General features: G+C 54.8%; 5 protein-coding genes across 5 annotated transcripts; 4 read left to right on the forward strand and 1 right to left on the reverse strand.

Annotated features, from left to right (window-relative positions):
• Positions 1-1,110: 1,110 nt before the first annotated feature.
• Positions 1,111-2,160, forward strand: UMAG_00703 (G-protein beta subunit Bpp1; the record flags this gene model as incomplete). Its single annotated transcript, XM_011388196.1, has 1 exon — positions 1,111-2,160. One exon carries the CDS (start codon positions 1,111-1,113, stop codon positions 2,158-2,160), a length of 1,050 nt encoding a protein of 349 aa, XP_011386498.1.
• An 818-nt stretch (positions 2,161-2,978) lies between these two features.
• On the forward strand, positions 2,979-3,701 carry UMAG_11164 (uncharacterized protein; the record flags this gene model as incomplete). Its single annotated transcript, XM_011388414.1, has 2 exons — positions 2,979-3,419; positions 3,489-3,701. The coding sequence occupies 2 exons, from the start codon at positions 2,979-2,981 to the stop codon at positions 3,699-3,701; spliced, it is 654 nt and encodes a 217-aa protein (XP_011386716.1).
• A 152-nt stretch (positions 3,702-3,853) lies between these two features.
• UMAG_11165 (uncharacterized protein) lies at positions 3,854-6,673 on the reverse strand (the record flags this gene model as incomplete). The annotated part of the gene is made up of 1 exon (XM_011388415.1): positions 3,854-6,673. The coding sequence occupies one exon, from the start codon at positions 6,671-6,673 to the stop codon at positions 3,854-3,856; it is 2,820 nt and encodes a 939-aa protein (XP_011386717.1).
• Positions 6,674-9,260: 2,587 nt separating this feature from the next.
• Positions 9,261-13,571, forward strand: UMAG_00706 (uncharacterized protein; the record flags this gene model as incomplete). Its single annotated transcript, XM_011388197.1, has 1 exon — positions 9,261-13,571. The coding sequence occupies one exon, from the start codon at positions 9,261-9,263 to the stop codon at positions 13,569-13,571; it is 4,311 nt and encodes a 1,436-aa protein (XP_011386499.1).
• A 2,054-nt stretch (positions 13,572-15,625) lies between these two features.
• UMAG_11166 (uncharacterized protein) lies at positions 15,626-18,268 on the forward strand (the record flags this gene model as incomplete). The annotated part of the gene is made up of 1 exon (XM_011388416.1): positions 15,626-18,268. The coding sequence occupies one exon, from the start codon at positions 15,626-15,628 to the stop codon at positions 18,266-18,268; it is 2,643 nt and encodes an 880-aa protein (XP_011386718.1).
• Between the last annotated feature and the right edge of the window lie 1,123 nt (positions 18,269-19,391).

Raw genomic sequence — 19,391 nt, forward strand, 5'->3', positions numbered from 1 at the left:
GAGTGTGAGTCGTGAGTTGATTCGCAATTCACGATTCACGATTCTTGATTGTGATTTTGTGGAGGGGCAAAAGTCCAGAACGCAGAACAACCACAGACGTCACGCTTGTCTGAGCAAGACAAGTGTTAAGCCGCGCATCTTATGCTTCCTCCTTGAAATTTGGCTACGACAATCACGAATAATCACGAAAATCGTGAAATGGTGATTCGTGATTGTACGCCCGATGCGATCAGATCGATGTTGACCGACCGGCTGTGGGGCGCAGACCTTTTGGCGAGTCTCGAATTTGAAACAAATTGGCCATAACTTAGGGCTGTGGGCCCACTAAACGACTCACGACTTGGCACATAGTCACTCTAAGCAAAGAGGCCAACGCTCAAATATCGTGAATCGTGAATCGTGTGCTTGGTGCTTGGTGCTTGGTGCTTGGTGCTTGTTTAGAGTGTGCTTTGTGTTTGACTGATCTTCTATTCACATTCACGATTCGGCGCTCACAGAATTCGGTGATTCGCACGTCGTGCGTGATTCAAGATTGACGATTCACGATTGTCTCGGATCGACACACGCTCTGCTGCCTCGTACCTCACGCCTCGTGCCGCCTTACTTACTGGCATACTCCGCTTTGACCTCTGCATCCTGCCTTCATCTCGTCCTGATCCAAAGCATTCCATCGCATCCTACCCCAATCGTGAATCCATCCCGTTTCCTCCGTATCACCGCTTCCTCACCTTCTTCAACTCCACTCGATCGTTGCTCCCTGGTCGACGTGTGACGTGACGTGCATTAACCCTATCCCTCAATCGCACCCGTCTCAATCCATCGCACGTCGTGCAAAGGTTTTCTCGAGCAATCCATCCTACGTTCTCTTCGTTTTGCGCCTGACAGCAAGTTTCTTCCTCGCATTGTTGGTCCTGCATCCACTCTAGCGCCCCATCGTCGTTAATCCATCCAGCCATTCCACCGACGGTCAACCAAACGTCCGTCACTTGTCTGATCTCCTCTGGGCTTTGGGCTCGCTCGACAGCCACTTGAACAACTTCAGCTCAGCACGCTCGCCGCGTCGTTTCCATCCCAACCGCTCTCCTATCTTTCCAATACACCTTTCCCGCCATGTCAGCACCAGCAGCCGATTTGCAGGAGCGCATTGCCGCCGCTCGTCGCGAGGCCGACGGTCTCAAGGAAAAGATCCGTGCCAAGAAGGATCAAATGGCGGATACCAGTCTTCGAGCTATGGCCAACGACATCGAACCTCTGCCCAGAATTGTCATGAAGCCACGAAGAACGCTCAAAGGTCACCTCGCCAAGATTTACGCCATGCACTGGGCCAGCGACAAGCGTCACCTTGTCTCGGCTTCCCAGGATGGAAAGCTCATCGTCTGGGATGCCTACACCACCAACAAGGTCCATGCCATCCCTCTTCGCTCTTCATGGGTCATGACCTGCGCTTACGCTCCCTCGGGCAACTCGGTCGCCTGCGGTGGTCTCGACAATATTTGCAGTATCTACTCGCTCCGCGGCCGCGACCCGCACAACATCAAGGTCGGAAGGGAACTTTCGGCGCACACCGGCTACCTCAGTTGTTGTCGCTTCCTAAACGACCAACAGATCCTCACCTCGTCCGGAGACATGAGCTGTATCCTCTGGGACATTGACTCGGGCACCCGCATCTCTGAGTTCAACGACCACACCGGTGATGTTATGAGCATCTCGCTCAGCTCCAACCCCAACGTCTTTGTCTCGGGTGCCTGCGATGCCGTTGCAAAGGTGTGGGACATCCGAAGCGGCAAGGCCGTCCAGACATTTGCTGGCCACGAGAGCGACATCAATGCCGTCCAATTCTTCCCCAACGGCGATGCATTTGCTACCGGTTCCGACGACGCCTCGTGCCGCCTCTTTGACCTCCGAGCCGATCGTGAGCTCAACACGTACACCCACGACAACATTCTCTGCGGTATCACCTCGGTCGGCTTCTCGGTATCGGGTCGTATCCTCTTTGCCGGCTACGACGACTATACCTGCAACGTTTGGGATACTCTCAAGGGCGAGCGTGTGGGTGTGCTCGCAGCGCACGAGAACCGTGTATCGTGCCTCGGTGTCAGCGCCGACGGTATGGCGCTTTGCACGGGCAGCTGGGACTCGCGCCTCCTCATCTGGGCTTAAGCCCGACGAGCACAGCAAGCTGGCCGGCAGGTGCTTCTTCCAACCTTAATGTTATCGCCAACCTCTCTGCACCGCCCTGCAATGCAACCAACAAATACTGCCCCGTTGTTCGCCCGGTCGAGTCTGGCCTATACCCTCCGCCAAAACGCACGTTTGTGCCTTTGTATGTTGGCCCTTCTCCAGAGCTGCTCTTGTCGGGGACGCTGCACCGTGGACCAGCCGATTCTCATCCGTGGCCCCTCTCCCCTTACTTTTTGGCGCATAGCTTTCTTTTCCGCAGACCACCATTGGTCTTCACTGCATGTCCTCTTGCTCAGCATTCCGCCTTCTCTTTCTTTACCAGTCGATTCGGGCAATTCGCTCGAATCGGCGCCTGATGCGTGTCAGAACATGGCCAGATGTCGGTTTTCTTCTTGGCTTGTGTCTGGGGGTCATTTGTCCGCCCTCACACTTTCCATCGCCTTTGTCTTTTCTTGTGATTCCTTGCCAATACACACCGTCGCTTTGTGAGAGCAAATTCTCGATGCATCTATGGCGCAGTTGCAGATTCAGATGAGAGTCACGAGTCACGAGTGTGCAACGTGTGTGGAACGGGCGACGTGGATGGAGCCGAGGCGAGTTGTCCCGTGCCAATCGTGAATCACGAATCACGAATGGCGGAATTTTACCGGTAAAATCGGTCTTATGGGGGATATCCGGGGTTTCTCAGTTTGCTTCACTCACGACTTGCTCTTTGACGGCGTGTTTGGTACGCGCATCATTGCTTTCTTCACTTTTGACTGCTTGACTTTGTCGTGCAGCTGACAGCGATACGGATCATGGTGATGGCAAGACTGGGGTATGGTGTCAGGCTGCTCGGGCGGGATTGTCTGGCGCAGACATGCGCGGGACGATCTGTTGAGCGGTCAGTGATTAGGTGGCGCTCAATGACATCGGAGGTTCGACCGGCTTCATCTCAGCTGTTCAGTGTTGAACAAGTTCAGGCTGGAATCTCGGCGCTTGCTGCGGCAGGGTATGATACAGAAACGGTGTGGGAGCAGCGCGTGGTTTGGGGAGATCACGACCAGTTTCAGCATGTCAACAACGTACATTTCGTTCGATGGTTCGAGTCGGCACGAATGTGGTTCGCCAATCAACTCTGCCAAACGCCCGAGTTTTCCGATCAAAGACGACAAGAAATCAATAGAGGAACAGGCAAAAGCTTCATCCTCGCCGGCATCAACGTCAGGTACCGAAAACCTGTCTTGTACCCAGACACCGTAAGTTGGCGCTTTCACCTCGGCCTTTTCCTAAATCCAGTCATCATGCTCACAACGCTTCATACACAGATCCTGATCGGCCAAGCTTGTCAACTTCCGCTAGCCAAAGACCGCTTCATCCTCCGCGCAGCAGCGTACTCTCTCGCCCAACAAACTATCGTCGCCGTCTCAGCGCAAGACTGTGTCACATACGATTACACAAAGCTAGCCAAGTGCGATATACCAGACGACATCAGGAAGGCATTGGAGAGTAGAGCAACTCATTTTGATAAGAAGCTCTAGAAACCATTGTTCAGCAATTCAACAAAACAATAGCATAACGTCGAACGTGCATTGTCAAATGGTACAGACGATTGCAAGATTGTGTGGAGATGTGCACGCAGGTGGGGTTTGAGGATGTCAGCCGGGGGAGAGGTGCTGGAGAGTTGCTGTGCCTAGAGAACTGTCTGCTCGCCAATGTGTTTCACCTGCGGATAGAGCCAGCTATATTCTTCACGGATACGTGTTCGCAGCGTATGCCAGATCGAGGTTCCTGATGCCGCAATGCTGCCGCTACGAGCACCCGAGATGGGTCCTGGCAATAGATTCGTCGCGGACCGCTTCTGTCGACGATCGCGCTCGCGAGCGGCGAATCGCAGCAGCACTCCAAATGTCTTTGCGTCTGGACCGACGACGTGTCCCCTCCGATTCTTGACTGGCGCCTGAGCCGATCTAGCAACCAGCTCGTTCGCTGTTATGCCAGCATCGACGCTATCCAGGTCATGTGCGTTCATGGCTTCTTTCAAGAGCGCCTTCCTCATCTCTCCAAATGCCAGCTCGATCGCCTCCTCCAACCGACCACATCGTGCCAGACACTCGAGCCACGAATCCCATGCACCCTTTGTCAGAACTGATCTCACCGACTCGCCCTTGTCTTGCACTTCGATCTGTCTCACCGTTCTAATCGCCTTCCTTGCCAACGACAGCAGCCCGTGTCTGCCAGCAGTATCGAAAAACACGGACAACGTTACACCGTCGATCTCCTGGCGTGTCGCCATCAAGCTGTTCCAGATCGCAAGCACCATCGCCGGCTCACCAACGCGGTTGTACGCGTTCATGAGCGCGTTGATCAGCGGCAGATCCGGCTCGAGTCCCTCATCGCGTTTGAGCATCTCGTGCGTTGCCTGCACTCCGACATAGCACGGTGGTGTGGTTTTGGAATAGTAGTCCAGAATTGACGTGTAGATCACGCACCAAGGCCGATGGCCAGCGGCACGCATGTCTTCGACGATACCCAGCAGCTCTTCCGGTGGAGCCGGAAGTCGGCTCGAAGACGATCTGGGATCCGGAAATGTGAGAGCGCACAAGCTCTCGAGTAGCGACATGTAGCCTCGTTCATCCAGGCCTGCCTCAGATGTTCGCGATCCAGCAGAAGATGAGGTGCGAAAGCGCGAGAGACTGCGATACATGTGAAAAGCCTCGGGCCATGATGTGGTGATACCGATCAGTCGACGCAAAAGCTTCGATTTGTCTGTGACACTCATCGTGATTCCGGCTTCGTGTAGTCGAGAGAGCAAGTTGCGGGCGGACGAAAGGTCCTTAAGCTTGACACATGCGTCCAGTACAGGACTGATAATGGCCATGTCGAAAGCAAGCGAGCGTGGAGCTTTGCGACGTGTCGAACCGGATAACCTGCTGGAGGGTGCGGCCGTGATAGGTTGTTGAGCGAGAAGGTCGTCTACAAGTTTCATGGCCGATGGTAGCGATGGCAGGAATGCTTCGCAGTATGCCCTAAGCAACGGGGTGACGAGAAGAGGCGTCGGTGGAATTCCAGTAGAACAGACATGGTCATATAGCAACTGTGCCTCGTGAATCTGGTTGGGAGAGGGATTTGGAGTGTCTTCTGAAACCGAGTTACTGAGCAGTCCGAACATGAGGATGCTGTAGCATTCATCATCGAGCGCGATGGAACGACTCGGATCGATCGCAGATTGCACCTGGTCTAATAACTCGAGCGCATCCTCACTGCTCTGCAGCTCGTTGAGCTCCTCTGTATGCAGACGCAGCAACACGCATAGGGTGCTATAGTCAAACATGCCAGGCTTGTATACTTGCCGAGCTGTCTGCCGAGCATGTGCAGGACTGACGACGAGGGCTTCGTATCTCAACAAAGCATTCCAAGACGCCGTGTTGTTTGCCATTTGCGGATTCGATTCCACCTCTCTTTGCAGCTGATTTACGTGCTTGCGCAACTTGTCCATCCGCTCCAAGCTGGTCTCTGTGTTGGACAGCACGAGCTCACAGAGCGACATGACGGTTGCAGGAAGATCGTCTGGACTGATGCTTGCCTCCTCTCGAGCAAGCTCTAGTCGCTGATCCTCGGCTTCGCCAGTCCGAATTACCGCTGTGAATACTCTGATCATCGTATTGCGCAGATCGGCTGACGGAGTGACACCGGAGATGGACATGTCGTGCCAGACTTTGATAGCGTGCTTGTACGAGCGACGTCGAGCCAGGTGAGAGATGACCAGGTTCCATTCAATAGATGTGGTCTGCCATTCGGGATAGCTAGCACGAAGATGAAGAAAAGCATCGCGCAGATCCAAGCTCTGGTCCGATGACAGGCAGAACACCTGCAGCTGTCGGTGCAGATCAGTTGGGCCGATGCGAAAGCCGAAACGCTGGTTCATATCCTCGAACATTTGTTGACATGCTTCGACAAGGACACATTCCATACGGCCCTCGGTTTGAGAGTGTTGGACCAGATATCGAATGGCTGTCTGGATGTCGTTCTTACGAACGGGGAATTTGGTCTGGTATGGTTCCGCAGCAGTTGAAGACGAATCTCTGACGTCTTGTACTTGTCGCTCGTGAGCTTGAGTGAGCAAGGTATATGCTTCGATGATGGCGGCTGGCTCACGGGTACTGATAGCTTGTCGAAATGTGTTGACGGCTTGTCGTGATGCCGATGCGACCTCGTGGGACACCTTCGGCCTCGTCAATGATGCCGTGTTGTTGCAAGTAGGAGCTGGGACACGTGCGTCGAAAAAGTGCGATGAGGCTGTGTTCTTGGTTTGAGGATGTCGGCTAGACGCTCGGTCGTTGTGCTCCTCAGCGTCTTGGTTGACGTACGTCGAATCATAAACATACCGACTTGAGCTCGAGTTCGAAGCGGCTCGAAGGCGTATATGAAGTGGATGCGCTAGCTCGAGTTGTCGAGGAAGCTGCGAGGAGGCTCGCAGTAGGCGAGGTGGGGGCACGAGACAGAGCAGCATGGACGCTGATCAGTACGTGGAGGAGTGATCTGTATATGGTACCTCCATCTTCCGTACCTAGACCAGCCAGTAGTTCTGAGGGCGAGCGTTTCGGGATGCTGTTGGGCTATGTCAAGGGCGAGGTAGGGCGATGGGCAGTAGTTCAACTATGTCTCGATACGAGGCCAAGGTGGAGTTGGACAAGAGGACAAGAGGTTAACAAGAATCGTGAATATGACAACGTTGTTCTGCATGGTAAAAATCTCTTTGGACCCTGTCCAGATCGGGGATTTCTTGCATTTCCTTGATGTATCGGCGATCTTTTTGCTTCTATTTTGGGTCTGTCTTTATGGTACAACAATTTCGGTAGCCTTTTTGATTTTGTGTGAACACTATCGTGGTGTCTCGTGCTGCGACACTGTGCGTCTTGCTGAAGGTAATGTAATAGGTACGCTCAATCAAGGCTACTACAACAGACAAGAAGACTTCCGACCAAGAGTCCCAACATCAAAGGTACGCGACAGCGTACAATACTTTACAGCTTGTAAGCTACAAGGGTCTTGCAATCATCAAGCCAAGGCAGAGCGTCGGACCAATGTATCGATATGCGCACGTATGCTCGGGATCAAAAAGCCGATACACTCGCGAAATGCGGTGAAAGCCCGTCACGAATCACGAATCACGAATCACGAATCATGAATCATGAATCATGAATCATGAATCACGAATCACACTCAGGAATCTTGAAAAATCGTGAATGCTCCGGTCCGTCAGGTCAATTCTGGCGGCCTGATTTGACGCAGTGCTGCAACTCTTCATTCACCTGCAGCACTGCATGTGTGTGTGTCTGGGTGATGTGCCGCAAAACTGGGTCAAGCAAAACGCCTTCATCGTCGGGAGAGCCCCGCAAGCAAGCAAGAAAGCACAAGAGACAGTGCGAAGCGTTGGCACAATTTATCGGCCAAGATCGTCCGAAGGAAGGAGGCGTTCGTCAAGCTGTGTCCTCGCGCCGTCTGACGCGGTGGAATTTGACTTCAAGGAGGGATCGCCAAACGATCGTGAATGTGAAGTCTTATACAGCATTGCAGCGCACAAGAAGAGGATAACGGCAGTTAACCAGTTTGATCTGATAGATGAGCCCGGCTGCTGTGAGCCGATGTGAAAAAGGCATGCGCACGGTTCCTTTTTGAGAAGAATAGGGGAAGCACAAGGGACGAAGAGACCAGTCGGACCAGCCGAGGCGGGTGTCTGATTTCCCTGGTGTATTTACTCGTGACTCTCTCTGACCGATCCTTGTGCATGAATCGTGAATGTTGGCAACCTTTTGCGATGACAGGAAACCGCAGAAAAAAGGACAGCTTAACTTAGCGGTAGAACAAATAGCACTTTGGGTCCAGCCATGTACTCTAACTACTGTAACTTATGATAACGAAAAGGAAAGGTGAAGCAAAATTAACACCAAATGCGCAGACTTGACCGGTAAACGTGTCCTTCGTGTGCACATCTCTGAATATATATGTGTGTGTGTTTGCACGTTGGCAATTCAATGCGGTCTCCTGGTTGAGTCTGATTGAGATCCAGTTGGGGGAAAGCAGCTGGCCTGTGTTTGGCCATGGACCAAAGGCGAGCTACATTCATTGACACGAGCATGTCGGCGCTGCTGAAAGTGGAACGCTAGTGGCCCAGCTCCTTTCGTGTTTGAAAGTGTCGAGCTGGCCTAGAAAGCCGGTGATCTCCTGTGACATTCACGATTGAGGGATCGCGTCGTCCAGCTGCGTGATTCGTGATTGTGTGCGTGACTTTGTGGGAGAGGACCACTCAAGACGTGAGACTAACTTACTATTTTTCTTCCTTTTCTTTTCTTTTCTTTTCTGTTTTTTTTTGTTGGCTTGTTTTTCACTTGTGACGGTTGCTGATCCCCACGTCTAGTCTCGTCTGGCGCTGACGCAAAGTGGCATACTCACGACTTGACTTAGGTTAGCTGGATATTTCATGTTGAATCATGAATGTGCACGATCTTCTTGTGCTGTTGTGCTCGCCTTTCTGCCCGCGTGTTCCTTATCCGACCATCGATGCGCTCGCTGGATGGCTTCTGTCCGACTCTTCTTCTTCATCTTCTTCGTCATATCTGCTCGAAAAGGGCCTGCCCAGTATCACGCCTTTTGCGCATATTCCCATTTCCGGCTTCCAACCTGCCAACTTGATTTCAATTTCTTTCATCTTGTTCTTCCATTCGGTCCCATCCCATCCCCTCCTCGCCATCACCAACCACCGTCACGTCGCTCTCGTAGCGTCGTGATTTTTCCATTACCAACTTACGCCGTCTTCTGCAGGACATCTCTGGCCCCATCTCATCAAGGTATCGATCCATGCACCGCGACTCATCAGCTCCCGTATCCTGGTCTGGCCAACATCGTCACGAGCAAGTTTGGACGGCGCACCGCATATCCCTAAGGACCATCTGAGGCCTCCTTGGTCCTTCTCGATAAACAAACCCAACCTTGCTTCGGATCGTCTTTTTGCGATTTTCCGCATGCTTCTCTTCCACCATTAACACAAACCTCTTTGACTGGATACCAAGGCTGAGCTTGCGTCGCTCAGCGGGACCATGAGCATCGGGTCAGGGGAAGCCAGCTCAGATAGCATCCAGGTTCATCCTGGCCCTGCTGCGGCCGGATCCACCCCTTCTGCCAACCCTGAGCCCCTACCTCACACACCTACTCCACCACTGCCTTCAAAGCAACAGCAAAGTGCGCTCATCTCATCACAGCAACAGCAGATTCAGCATCATCAACAAGGCCAGTTGCCATCACCACAAGATGCTTCTTCAACATCGATTGCACCCGTGACCACCTCGGCCGATCCGGCACCATCGACGCCAGCCACAACACCACCCACAGACCAAGCGCCGCAACGTCCACCGCCTCCTGCCAGCGCTGTCAGTCTGCACGCTGCAGCCGCTGCGGCCAACAGGCAGGCTGGCGCCCAAAGCAATTCCACATCCCAGCTCGCTCCATCGTCCGCATCCAATGGAAAGACGGGCGCCGATAGCGCGCCCAAAAAGGCAGCCAAACCGAAAACCACTAAAGCACCAGGTGCTACTAAACCAAAGCAGAAGAGAAAAGCGAATCAGGCGGGTGTGAACGATGAAGTCGTTTATCGTCCAGCGCTAAGTACAGCCGGCGGCACCATCGGAGCCGCGCCTGACTCCACCATACCGGCCATGCTGAGTGCAGCTGGTGGTGGACGCAAAGCAATGCCAGAGCTCGTGCTGCCTTTTCAACTGCCTTTCGTTGATGTTCGACCCGAGATGCCCATGCTCGACAACGCGAGCGTACAGGCAGCCATGGCTATGGGCGCTTCAGAGACATCTTCCCTCGACACAGGCAGCGACAGCGACGACTACTCGGTCCTCTCTGACAATTCAGATCTGGATCAGGAAGCCGAGGAGAGTCGTAAAGACGCGCGCAGACGCAAAAGAGAGCCCGCCACCATCGAAGAGAGTCTTGTCCTTCTGCAGTCGCTACGACAGTCGCGCCTCTCGCATCTTTCTTCGCTTCTCACTCCTTTCAGTCAACGTGTGAGATCGGGCATGATCTATCCTAACGTGCTGCCGCTCAGCCTGCTGCATGGTCTCAATCCGCGAGACCCCCACGTTCTCATTCAGCTCGGACGGGCCGACATCCACGTCGGCCCTCACGTCTTTCTCAAGACCAAGTTCTGGGAGGTGCGTCCCGACTACGAGCTGCCGCCCACTATGAACACGCTTGGCGGCATGCATGCGCCAGGCCCTTACGCCACTTTATCGGTCTATCCGCGTTTGCCTGTTCCCCAGCCGATGGCGCAGCAATTGCCTCAGCCCCAGCCTGCCAAGCTGCCTCTGCCGCGTGCAGCGCCCAGTCCCGTCGCCCCCCAACCGAGCGTACCGTTGGCTCGGCCGCCCATTGCACCAAACAAGTCTCCGGTAGCGCGTCCCGCAACAACGTCCACTCCAGCTGCAACCGCAAGCAATGCCACAATGCCCGCCACATTGAATCCACCTGCATCCAGGCAAATCAGCCTGACGACATCTGCGGTTTTGCCGACACCCACTCTTCCCGCAACACCGATGCAAAGCTCGACAGCTGTTCGACCTGTAGTCACGCTCAAAGCTGCTATTCCCGCTCCTGCAACACCCACCGCGTCGACACCGATGGTCAAGCTGCCTGCATTGAGCGCCGGCATCGCTTCAACCCCAACTACGGCTTCAGCAACCTCACTGTCAACAGCCCCAAAGGTCTCAATTCCCGTTGCAGCTTCGCCACCCGTGTCTGGATCGACGACTCCCACTTCAGCTAGTTCTGACAGCAAGCCCGCTACGTCCATCACAACATCAACAGCCACTCCACTGGCGCCCAAGCCCATGTCAGTATCTGTATCGCTTCCGCGACCCCCGATGACGACGCCGTCACTGCCCAGACCGCCGAGCATCAATCAGAACAACGTCCCGTCGAGTGTCAACCCTGCGACCAGCTCCAGCAGCTCAGCTGCAGGCTCGGCGGCGCCTCGAAAGGCTCTTTCTCCGGTAAGCGCGGCTTCAGCCGAGCAAGGCGGCACAGGAGCCAACGCCAACGTCAACGCGACTCCGTCTGCAGCATCACCATTAGCTGCAAAGGTTGCAGCAGCGCCTTTTGAGACCTCTACATCTACGAATGCCGCTAGTGCTACTGTGTCGAGCCAGGGTTCGACAGCTGCCAAGCCAGCAGCGCCTACCAACACCAATGCCAACACGGCCTCTCCACAAGCGCCGTCACGTCCATCGGGCGTTCCCCCTCCGCCAGCGATCGATGCTGTTTTAGTGTCTCGGGTGAATGCTACCGCAGCGCTCAACCCAGAGCTGCAGGAGCTTCTGCACATCGCCGCCTCAGGCAAGGCGAATCCTAATCAGCTGAAAGCGCTCGGCGTCTGGATCCAAGCCATTACGGCTCAGCTCAGACAAGACGAGGCTCGCAACGCGGCTGCTGCCGGCAATACAGCGGCAGCATCGGGCTCTCGCGCTGGTAACACGGCATCGACCACAGCAGAAGGGAAGAAGTCGAAGAAGAGCAAGGTAGACGAAGCTGCCAAAGCTAGCAAGAAACAGGCCAAGATTGAGGAGCGCGAAGCCAAGAAGAAGGCCAAGGCCGAAGCTAAAGCAAAGGCACAGGCGGACAAACAGCAGGCACAGAAGCAGCAGAAGCAAAAGCAAGCGCATGCACAACCGCAGCAGACGCCACAACAGCAGAAAACGCAGCAAACACAACATCAGCCGCCGGTCTCCAACAAGCTGCGTCATCCTCCGCCTGGCTGGCCGACCGACGGACCACCTAAGCCGCCCGTCATCATCGTCGAGTTTCGAGAGAACCCGAGCATGCGCTTCATCCTGCCCTTGTGGAAGTGTCTGGTGGAGCGTACCGAGGGCGTCGAGCGGCCATCATCGCCAAAGGTGAAAAAGGAGAGACGTAGCTTTTTTGACAACGACTCGGATGACGAGGATAGCCCAAGGATCGAGCCTGAACTGAAACTGAGTTTCTTCGCGCCTTCGCTCGGTTCAGATGCCGCAGATGGAAGTGGATTGCGCGAGCTTGAAGAGGAGTTGAAGCGCAAGGCTGCCGAGGAAGCCAAGCTCAATGCCGCCAGTGCAGCTTCGACGGGAGGGCAGGGTGATGCTGCGCGCTCGTCTGCATCGCCCGAGGCCGCGTCTGCTGCTGTCGCCAGTGACAAGGCCGTCGACGACAGTACAAGCTCGCAGGAAAAGAAGAAAAAGGGAGGACCAAGTGATGGCAGCAGCAAGAAGGGCAGCAAAGCGACCAATCAGGCGTCTTCCGATGCGAGCCTTTCGTCGGACTATTCGCAGAGCAAGAAGCACGAAGTCTATCCACTCACATGGAGCATCAAGGGAGGCGTTACTGAGAGTCTCTGGGAGGCTTTTGGTCGTGTGCCTGGCACGATGACGTGTCAGCCGGTGAAACGCGAACCCGAGATCGAGCTCGAACCGGACGTGGCCGAATTTCTGGTGCCCGAAATTCGATACCACCTGCTCGACCTGCCCATGGAAGAGATCAAGATTCACAAGGAGACGACTGACACGTTTGTGGATCTGTACAGCCAGATGCCCGATCGACGCTTTATCCTGCCACGTGTGGCTCCTGCGCTCCTACCCGCAGGCCTCGAGGACCATCTTCACGATCGGTTTGCGGTTCGCACCCAGTGCGTGCAGGACCGACCGATAGTGAAGCGAAAAGCGGGTGCACGTGAAGACGACGTAAGCTTCTCGTACGAAGGCATCGGTCTCACCGTCATTGGACCCAATGGGGTCAAGACCGAGCCTGGCGCCACGGCACCGCCCAAGCCGCCGAAGCGTAAGCGACACGTTGCAACGCACAACCCGGATGGGTCGATCAAGAGTTGTGGAGCGTGTGGCAAGACCAAGACGCCCATGTGGCGTCGCGGACCCAAGGGACCATCGCAGCTGTGCAATGCGTGTGGTGCGCGATGGAAGGCAGGTCGCCTGGTGGTCCCTGAAGTGGCGCCTGCACCGATCATCGAAGCGGAAGAGGACAAGTCCAAAGAGGAGGAAGCCCGCAAGGAGGATGAGGTGCAAGCATCGATGCACGGTAGCAACGCGCTGGTGATTCCACAAAGCTCGGGCGCTGACGATGCTAGCTACACGGTGATGGCTTCGAATGGACTGGTGGGAGCTGCTGCGTTTGGCGACCACTTCTCGTTGTCTTCAAAAGACGAAAGTGGGATAGACTTTGGAGCAAGCCACCTGAGCCGTGGCTCATCGAGTCCGAGCCCATTCATCCGATCGCCCATCCCTGAAGACGATGTGATGCCCGCATCGGTAGATCCGAGCATGCTTTCGGGATCGAATCGCGTTTTTTCTCATCGCCGATGATCGATCGCTGCGCCTACAAAGGCCACACACACACATTCCCGATTCGAGAAATACGAAATGTACTAGTACGAAAGATGCGAAGGTGTTCACGGCTGAGTCTTGAGATCGGCGTCCGAGTGACTTGTACTGCGGCGACAATTGACGATTGTGAATCGTGAAGCATGCATAGCTCGGCATTCAACAGAATAGCGGCACAGGACGATCAGGGTTCGTGTTCGTGTCAAGGCTTGTTGCCGTAGCGTCGTAGCAGACACAGCATAGAGCGATGCCGTGCTGCAGACATGGTCAAGTTGGCGAAGATTTATCGGCATTGCATCCGGCGTGAAGCAGGTCAAGTCAAAGACGCGCGCTTTTTGGCACTCAGGTCTGGCCATCAGGGCAGCCGATAGCGGCAGAAGCCATCTGTTGCTTCAAAGCGAAACAAGAGAGTCGCGAGTACAATCACGAATCCATGAATATGAACCACAAATCACGAATGCAAATCACAAATCGTGATTAGGTTGCCTCGCAAGTCCGAGACTAGTTTTTACGAACTTTCGTTTTTGAACAGAATCACGAAGATCCGAGGGGTGAAGTACCGAGCCATGCGACCATCGCCAAGTCCGTCCTTCTTGGTTGAATCGAAAAGCGCTGGATTTCCGTGCTTGCTTGCTACAATCTGAAAGCGCTGAAGGCGCCGCGATGGAATCGTGAATCGTGGGCCGTGAACCGCAGCAGCGGATTGCTGTGAGAGAAGCCGTTCGCCAATCAAGACGCGGCGTACTTCGGCCAAATCGTGAATCCTGAATGGTGCTTGCCAAGCCCCGTGCAGGAAGCTCTTGAATGCACCGAGCAATCGAGCTGCCGTCAGTCTTGGCGCGCGAGTGAGTCGCGTGTTGTTGTTTTACAGCAAGCAAACCAAAACAAAGCGCTTCACACCGAGTCACAAAGTCTAAATCGTGTGCTTCTCAGGGCAAATACCAATCACGAATCCAAGTTGCGTTTTGCCAGCGAGCTCTTGCTTTACCTAACGACGCTAACTGAATTCATATTTGGATGCTGCCAACCTGTGTTTATTTTCTCGTGTCTAGTCACGGTGTCTCGATCTGTCTGTTTTTACACGCCTCTATTCAGGGTTCAGAGCCAGCCAGCCACAAATGAAATGGCCTCGGTGGTGCGTGCATCGCTCAGGTCCTCTGTGGTGCACACCGATCGCTCAACGGCATGGACGCAGCGCCTTCGTCTGCCCCTCCCTGCACCTGCATCTATCACTGCAGACTCTCCATCTGACCGGCACGCTCATCCAGCGCAGGCAGATAACCGCGCTGAGCCCGAGACAAAGCCAGTCGCACCAGCAACTGCCATTTCAACTCAAGCATTCGTGGTTGGCATGAGAGAACGAGATTGTGACAGACATGTTCCAGGTCGAAGAGTAAATCGAAGCACAGCTTGCGTTTCCGCCAGAGTTTTGAGTTGATTCAACAAATATTTATGTTACTCTCAGTCACGAGTTAGCAGCCGTCTGGCAAGGCAGCAGACAGCTCCTTTGCCTGCCATTTACCGAAAAAATGTGACGAGTGGGCTTCACAAAGATGCTGCCGCTGCTGTTGTGCCCCCTTTTTTCCCGAAGCGGCTTGGCTCCTTTGTGCCTCGGCGTATGCAGCGGAAAGCCAGCGAAGTTAACTTGGCTGTCCTTTCGTGCGCGTTCTCTCTTCCACCCCTCCGCTCACTCATCCTCGACACCGCCTCGACGCTTTCCGAGCGTTGATCTCGACTCTTGATCTCCTTCGACGTTCCTATCTTCCATCGACCTCCCTTGTCGTCACCATCACTTCACCCCACTCAGACCCATCTAGTCCCGCTCAGTCCCACCTGAACCCACTCACCACCCTTTGTTCGCTTTTCCTTCTTAGGTAAGCCTTTCGCTGCGTCTGTGTGAAAAAGCCATCGTTGGCCATCTTTGTCTTTGGTTCGCTTACTGACACTACAGTCTCACTGCCGTCAACACATCCTCACTTTATCGTCAAACAGAAGCGGACTTTCCAGGAGGCAGGGAACCCCCGCACGTGTACATCATGTCGTACCAACGACCCCAAGATCCTTACATTCACTCCAACGCCTCTCAATACGATGAGCGTTATCAGCCCAGCTACCAGCAGGGCTACGGTGGTCAGCAGGCTGGCGGATACAGCGACTACCCTGACCACGCCTCTGGCTATCACGGCTCCTATAAGGAGTCTTCCGAGGGTCTCTACAATACTCAGGCTGCCGGTGCTGCTGCTGGCGCTGGTTATGGCCAGCACCGCAATGCCGCTACCAATAACGCTGCCACTTACTCGTACGCCAAGCCGAAACGCGGAGTTTCCAAGTGGATCAAGTTTGGTATCCCGCTCCTTATTCTCATCATTGCTGGTGCGGTTGTAGGTGGCATCTTTGGCGCACGAGCCGCCAAGGACAACAACAGCAATTCTAGCGGAGGATCCAGCGGCGGCAGTGGAGGCACCAGCAGCGGCTCGACCCCCAACGTTCAGGGCGCTGCTCTTTCTGCCGCTCAGCAGGCTGCCAAAAACGGTGGAAACAACATGCTCTTCTACCAAGGTACCGACCCATACGGAAACCCTGCCTTTGTCTCGAGTAACGTCGACACCTCAGCCCCGCCCTACAATGGCGTAGCTCACAACCAGTCTTGTGCCGATTCGTGGACCCCCACCAACAGCCTTACCAATCTGCGTTCTCACCCTCGTATCATGACCACCCAGGCCCAGTGGGACTGCTTGCCCACCAAGATCGCCAACGATGCCTACCTCACCGTCTGGAACACCACCATCTTCAACAATGCCACCAACTGGGCTAGCGAGCCACCTGTCGCATACATCGCCGATGGTGGCTTCGGTGGCTCCGGTATCCTCGATGTCAGTCGAAACATCCAGCAGCGTGTCAAGGCCTGGGCTTATGCTTACAAGCTCTCCAAAAACACCATGTACAAGGACCGCCTGTACCGCGAGCTCAACAACGCTGCCGGTAACACCGCCACTTTCTTCGGTCAGAACGGCACGCGCTGGAACGCTGATCACTTCCTAGATGTCGCCGAAATGACTTCTGCTTTCGCCATGGCCTACGACTGGCTCTACGACGACTGGAACTCCACCCAACAGACAATGATCCGTAACGCCATTCTCCAGTACGGTCTTCTTCCCGGCCTCAACCAGTACGCCACCGACGCAGGATGGTGGAAGCAGCCCGCCAATGGAGACGGCAACTGGAATTGTGTCTGCAACGGCGGTATGCTCACCGGTGCCCTTGCTATCCGCGGCGACGGCGATGCCAACGCCACTGCTACCGCTGACAGCATCATCAACTCGGCGCTCAACAACATGAAGGCCAACTGCATGCGCGGTGTCTACGACGACGGCACCTGGACCGAAACCGCCAATTACTGGTACTTTGGCACCAACGCTCATGGCCGTGCTCTCTCGGCACTTATCTCGGCCACCGGATCCGACCAGGGACTCATGGCGGAAAACCCCAACTGGTACAAAACCTCGGCTTTCCACATGTACGTCTCGGGTCCCGGCGGTCTTTTTGCCTACGGTGACAACGGTCCCAACAAGTTTGCCACCACCGCCAACCAGCTTATGCTTTACTCGAAGCTCTCTAACGATGCCCGTGCCGCTCTCTACCAGCGTGATCGCGCTGACGCCGCATTCGACCCGCTCAGCATGTTCTGGTATGAGCCCACCGCTAAGGGCGCTTTTTGGAACGGTCTTCCCCTTGACCGCTACTTTGACGACACTCGAGGCTCGTGGGCCAGCATGCGCAGCTCGTGGACTGATCCCAGCGCTGTTTTCGTCGGCATCAAGGCTTCCATCCTCACCGGTCATCAGACGCACGGTGATCTGGATGCGGGTGACTTTGTGCTCGATGCGCTTGGAACTCGATGGGCTGGTGAGTACGGCAACGGCAACTACCTCTCCACCGACTACTTTTCCAACGAAACGCAGGGCTCAGCTCGATGGACCTACTACCGCAAGGCTACCGACGGTCAGAACACGCTCACCATCAACTTGCAGAACCAGGACGTCAACTGCATGCCCATCAACCAATTTAACTCGACGGGTGTTGCGCAGACTGGTGACCTCTCCTTCAAGCCTGCCACCACGGACGCAGTGCAGTTTATCAGCGATTTGAGCAGCTGCTACAGCCAGCCCGCCGGCACCGTGCAGCGAGGTATCCGCATGCTCAACGGTCGTCGTCAGGTTCTCGTGCAGGACGAGATCGCCCAGTCGAGTCAAATCACCGATGTCCAATGGCGTGTTCAGACCAACGCCACTGTCTCGATCTCGTCTGACGGCAAGACTGCCACTTTGACGCAGAGCTCCATCACTAACCCCAACGCCGCCATCAATGTGAAAGCCAGCCTCGGGGGCACCAAGACCATGAAGGTGCAGATCCTGAGTCCGTCCACCGCTGTCTTTAGTGTTGACGGCCCTCCCGCTAATCGCATCTACGGCACTGCCGTCGCTTCTGCAGCACCAGAAGACTCAGACATACCCAACACAGGCGTTACCGCGCTCCAGATCGAGCTCGGCGGCACTCAATCTGGCTCGAAGACGTTGCAGGTCGTGTGGCAGCCCCAGTGGGACTCGCTCTCCGCCGAGGACCAGGCGACTCCCAAGTCGGTCCCGCTCAGCCAGTGGAGCCTCACCTCGCACAACTAGAGCGTACGTAGCTAGCTAGCTGCCTTGTCAAAATGACCGAGCCTGACACTGGGCTGGGTCACGCAACCCTGCCCCACCTTATGATTCAGACTCATACATGGACGTTTCCTGACCTCAGTCAACCCTGCCTGTTGAGAGCGGGTACTTGGCCAGCCTGAGATATTTCTTTCTCTACTCTGCTTCTTAGTCTGTAACGACTCTTTGGGTTTCCCTCGACCAAGCCCGCAAATCGAACATTCTCTAGTATCTGTGATTTAGCTCGTTTCATCTTAGTTGAACACTGTCCTTTCGCCCAATTCTCGGCTGTGGTTTGGCTATGTGGCGCTTGATCTCGGAACGCACGCAAGTCGGGGCGAAATTGTCGGGTAACTTAAGTATGTAATATCAATCGTGAATGTGAATCGTGAACTGCTGGCTTTAAATTGGGTTGTCACAAAGCAAGTCGTCCATTTGTCGGACGAGCAAGACAGCTCAAGAATCCATCAAGGTTTGGATTTTTCGGATCTGACGTGTGACGCTGACGGTCATGTAATCACGAATCCAGAGTCCGTTCGAGCCAAGGCCGGTGCGCAGACATTCGTGATTCATGCTGAACTACGCAATACGAGGAGAGTCGGGCGAACAAGCAATCGAGCAAATGCCGCGAGATTTCGCGGAGTGAACGTCCAGTCACAATTCACGATTAGCGAATCGTGGTGGTTCATCTAAGAAGAGGTGATGTTCGCTTATTGATGCGACCCAGCCCGATGTCGCCAGGACAGCGTGCTGAGTCCAGCAGCCAATACGTCCTATGAAGCGCTTCGGGTAAGCTGCATTCATGATTCGTGTACGGTGATGGAAGATCACGATAGCAGCGCTACGTGTTGGTGGTAATTTTACCAAGCCTCGTGTGAAAGCACTTTGGGTGGAAGCCTGTCATTGGTGGTTACCACCCCACATTTCGGCCCTACATGCATGTTTTGGTGTTTGCCCGCGTCCTGTATCGAACGTTGCGACTTACGATGATTTCAAGAACTAGGCGTTGTCCTCTTCGCCACCTCGGACAAGTGCTTCTTTATATAACGGATGCCTGCATTTCTCCCGCCGTCTTTCCTTCCATCTGACATCCTACCTTGACCTTCGG

This window comes from Mycosarcoma maydis, chromosome 1 (assembly GCF_000328475.2).
Source record: "Mycosarcoma maydis chromosome 1, whole genome shotgun sequence".
Classification (NCBI taxonomy): Eukaryota; Fungi; Basidiomycota; class Ustilaginomycetes; order Ustilaginales; genus Mycosarcoma; species Mycosarcoma maydis.